The following is a 4,789-nucleotide window of genomic DNA, read 5'->3' as shown; positions in this document are numbered from 1 at the left end:
GTTCAACACACTAATTCAGCAAAATTGTAAAGCATTTTCAGTAGGGAAAAGACAAGAGTCCAGAAATTGAGGCCCCTCCAAACTTGGATCACCCTTCCCTTGAACCTAAACTAGTCCATGAGAGATAAATTCATACAACATTCAACTTTTGATTATGAAGGATAAAACCTAAAGATGAGATGAATTGAATTAAAGACTTCAGAGAACACCAAGACTAAAATGGAAGCTCCTTGTGCACCACAAGTTATAACCTTGGAACCAAAATCCAATCTCGAGTGTTGAGAGCTTGGAGACCCATTAGGAGGGAAGGTCTACCAATGATTAAAAAATTAAATAAATAAACAAATATATATATATATATATCTATATATATATATATAACAAAATCTAACATAATCAAAGAAAAAAATGCACATAATTGACCTCACATACTCTTCAGGAGTTATTGTCGTTGACATATACATTTTGTTGCAGATGCTAATCCAGAACTTCACTTAGTTATAAACATTTTATAGTTGTACTAGAGAGAACATAATGTAATCAAAGAAAAAAATGCACATAATTGACCTCACATACTCTTGAGGAGTTATTGTCGTTGACATATACATTTTGTTGCAGATGCTAATCCAGAACTTCCCTTAGTTATAAACATTTTATAGTTGTACTAGAGAGAACATAATGCAGTTAGGGATTTTTGGTTTCTGTAGAAATCTCACTTTTACATTGTTAACATTTCTATTTGCCTGCCATCAATGCATCAGTAGAACTTAATATCAAGCATGATTTCTCCATTACAATGCACCAGGAAACCTAGGCAGTGCAGTGCAGTACATTCAATCGTGCCATTGAAATCTAAGAATTTACCATGTTTCTATCCATGCTTTTAAAATCATTCAATTGCATATACAATTGCACTCATGGATTATATTTGACCATGCCAACTTGCATGGGATGTCCAGAAAACACGTATTACATTGAAATTTAAATGAATTATTTCTACTTAATTGCATTGTCATACCTCAGAACGGAAATTGGAAAGTCTATCAAAAAGTTTTCCTTCTAGCATGTGCTATATATTGGTTATTGAGTTTCATCTATATTTCATCCTACCCCATGTTCATTTCTATTACACAAGCAAACTAGAAATGACATAATTACAACACATAAAAACTCGAGATCCAAATGAAATGAACTAAGCTATGAATGTAAGATCATAAATTTTTCCTTCCAGTAACTTATGAAGCAAGAATCTGATGGCAAAAACCAGTGATAATTAATAAGTGCATAAAAGTTGAACATACCATGTAATATCTCTCCCTGTGTTTCTTTCATATTGTCCCACTGATGAACTATGAAAAGCATCAACAAGTATGCCCCGCCCATGCTTGATTTTACCCATTTTCTTGACGTTACTCTTAATTGATCTGATGAAGATCCACAGGCTGCAGGAAGCAGGTTACATCAGAAAACCAACATTTCAGTAGATGTCCGCAGATAGCAAGCTTCACAGCATGGGTTCAAACACCTTCAAGTGACAGTCACATCCAGTCCTCAAGTTTTAGGTCCAGCGTAACTCCTCAAAACATTTTAGATTGAAAATATTGTCACTAATTGCTCCTGACACATTCTACCTGCAGGGTTAAATCCTTGATTCCAGCATCACTTAATATGTGTGATGCCTGAGCTTTTGCAGAAGCCTTGTCAGTCTCCTTTGAGATATGAAGATGGAGCGTCCCCACAACATCTGTGTTTGTGAAGCTCCAAACATGCAAATTTTGAACGCCACATACTCCCTTTATCTTCATTACATCATCCACAGCTTCTTTAAGATCCAATTCATGAACTCTAGGAATTCTTTGAAGCAAAATTTCAGCAGAGTTCCTAAGCAATGGGATTACTGAAGATACAATTAATACAGAAATAAATATTGAGCAGGCAGGGTCAGCGACAAGCCACCCCTTGTACTTAATTAGGAGTGTTGATATAACAACTCCAACACTCCCCATCGTATCAGCTAAAACATGCAAAAAGATGCCTTCCATGTTGTGATCAATGTGATGATGATTACGCTTATGAGATTCCTTAGGTGATTTTCTGTCAGACGATAATTTCTTATGCTGGGAATTGCAATTCCCTGAAGAAGAATGTATGTTAAAAGCTGAACTGTGAGGATAGTTGTGCAAATCTCCACCTTGTGTAAGAGGATCTCCCCCTGTAGGAACTTCGAGAGAGTGCAAACTTTTTGAATTCCCAGAGGTGTTTCCACAGAGATGATGATCAGTACGATGATGATGATGATGATGATGATGGTCTGCTTGATGATGATTACCATGATGGCCATGCTGGTGAACATCCGCATGGTGATCATGATGTTGATGACGACACTCAGTGTTAACAAGTTTCTGATCTTCAGAAAAGATGTTAGAATGACTCTGGTCATTGCAGTCATGGTGTTCATGATGGTCACTGTGATTGCAATCATGGTGTTCATGATGGTCACTGTGTAGGTTGTCATGTTGAATACACGATTTTTCATGGCAGTCATGGGAAACCGAAATGCATTCCTGATGCTCACTGTTGACTTCATGGGTATGCCCACCATGGTCGTGTGAATGATGGTGATGGTCATGGTGCTGGTGGTGGGAGTGGGAATGTGAACATGATCCAGATCCACCATGGGCATGGTGATGCTCTTCATGGAAGAAGATCAAACCCACCACATTCACTAGAAGTCCCCCAATTGAAACAGTCAACAGACTATTTGTTGAAATCTCTTGCGGGTCCAAAATCCTCTCAAACGACTCCAGCACAATCAACGCACCAACCAGGACCAGAAGGACAGCATTAACATAACCTGACAGAACCTCAAATCTCCCACGGCCATAGTTAAACTGATTGTTTGCAGGTAACCGCGAAATATAAGAAGCATACAGTCCAATTGCCAGAGCAGCACAATCAAACAACATGTGACATGCATCTGATATCAATCCAAGACTATTGCTCATGAACCCAGCAAAAAATTCCACAACCATGTAACCCGTGTTGATTAAAAGGAAAAGTGCAATTTTGCGAGACTTCCTCTCACTCAAAATATGGCGAATAGGCTTCATTAGTGAGGTAGCAATAGGCTCCGAAGAATCTGAACCAAGCTCAATATAACTTGAATTAACAGGATCCAATTCCCTAACAGCAATCCAAAGCAAGAGACCACAAAGCAGTAATCCCCAGAGTGAGAGCTCAGGAAAATAAAACAGCTCCAAGACAAGAGTACACAGAAAGGTGACAAGAAACTCTTTCTGAAAATCTTTAGAACTCACTAACTTCTCATCACTATAATTTTCACTCAGCAGCACTCCAAACACAACAGTATTGGCCAAAGGCCAACCTAAGTTCGCAAAAGAAATACCATCTCCCTCTGCGTCCAACATTAGAATACTCATAACAGCAGGAATGAAAAGCACAACTGTTGTAAAAAACAGAGAGATCAACCGAACCCGCTGCCCACCCAATTGCCTAATGGTTCCCCAATTCATCGAAACACGCTCATAACATCCCAAAAATCCAGACAGAAATGGAAGCAACATTGGCCAAACCCTCAAACAATTCTCTTTCGGAAACAAGGATAATCCCCCTTTACCAATATTTGATGCAGACATTGGAAAACATTCAATACGATCCCAACTAAAAGAAAGAAAAAGCAATCCAATAAAAAGAGCAATAAATCCACGAAATTTACACAATCCATTTCGATCCCGATTGCCAAAATTGCTCTTGCGGCCCTCAGCGACGAATCGCGCAGCCACATTCCCTGACAATTCTGCCAAAATCAGCGCCGCGGCGCCGCAGTACCGGAGGGCTTGGAATCGGAGGAGGAAGACGACGGCGAGAAGGAGGGATTTGGCAACAAGGAGTCTGCGCTGAGATTGAGTGATCAATGAAAGAGAGAAAATGGGCTGATTTTTCTGCTTCTGTTGTTGGAAAGGATCTTTTGAGGAAGAAGGCGATGCGAAGAGAGAGAAAGCAAGGGTGAGGAAGAAAGAGAGGAGAGAGACGAGGAAAGAGAAAGGGAAAAAAGAGAAGGATGGGGAGGAGCGGAGGAAAGGGAGGAGAGAGTAGAGGGAGCGGAGAGAGAAGAGGAGGAGGAAGAGGAAGGAGAGAGAGCCTTTGTTGGAGGCTCTGTGAGCGTGAGAGAGGGAAGAGAGAGAAGAGAGGCGATGCTTAGAGGGGGTAGGTGTGGGGGTTGAAGGAGGGTAAGATGGGTAGACCGGGTAAGGCCGGGAGGTGGTGGCGACGGAGGTGGGCGTGGCGACGCGTGGGGGGACAGAGAGACGGTGAGGCCTGTGATGGTGGCGGTGGTGGTGGTCTGCCATGGCTGCTCCTCAACGGCAGAGCCAAGTGAGGGAGACTGGAGTCTAGTCCGTCCGGTTTCTTGCGGATGAGAGGAGAAGACTTCACGAAGAGATGCGGAGGAGCAAAGCAAGATCGATGGGTGACCGTTAGATGCGTTAATTTTTGTTGATGAGTAATTGGATTCAAGAACTGATTGTCATTTTCTTTTTTGAGTGAAAGCCCATGCTTTTTAATTCTCTTAATTTAGAAAAAAAATTGGGAGCAGATATTTTAAAAATTTTAGATTAAAATTGAATTTAGATTTGAGTACACCTTATCTAAATTTAATACAAATTTAAATCCAAAACTTCTTTATTTCTACATTTTATAGTAGAACAAAATATGATAATCTTTCCTAAATTTTAGTACAAGAAAAAATTATATACTTCTATCTACTCAA

General features: G+C 40.2%; 1 protein-coding gene across 1 annotated transcript; it reads right to left on the bottom strand.

The window, feature by feature from the left end:
- Positions 1–1,039: 1,039 nt before the first annotated feature.
- On the bottom strand, positions 1,040–4,509 carry LOC131168395 (uncharacterized). Its single transcript, XM_058127772.1, has one exon. The coding sequence runs from the start codon at positions 4,368–4,370 to the stop codon at positions 1,608–1,610; it is 2,763 nt and encodes a 920-aa protein (XP_057983755.1). The 5' UTR covers positions 4,371–4,509; the 3' UTR covers positions 1,040–1,607.
- Between the last annotated feature and the right edge of the window lie 280 nt (positions 4,510–4,789).

This window comes from Malania oleifera, chromosome 11, assembly GCF_029873635.1.
Source record: "Malania oleifera isolate guangnan ecotype guangnan chromosome 11, ASM2987363v1, whole genome shotgun sequence".
Taxonomy (NCBI): Eukaryota; Viridiplantae; Streptophyta; class Magnoliopsida; order Santalales; family Ximeniaceae; genus Malania; species Malania oleifera.
Note: the sequence above shows the minus strand (reverse complement) of the source record. Positions and strands in the feature narration are given on the sequence as shown.

What these genes read in the sequence shown, in the direction of transcription:
- LOC131168395 (XM_058127772.1), bottom strand. Translation starts at nt 4,370, where the DNA reads ATGGCAGACCACCACCACCGCCACCATCACAGGCCTCACCGTCTCTCT.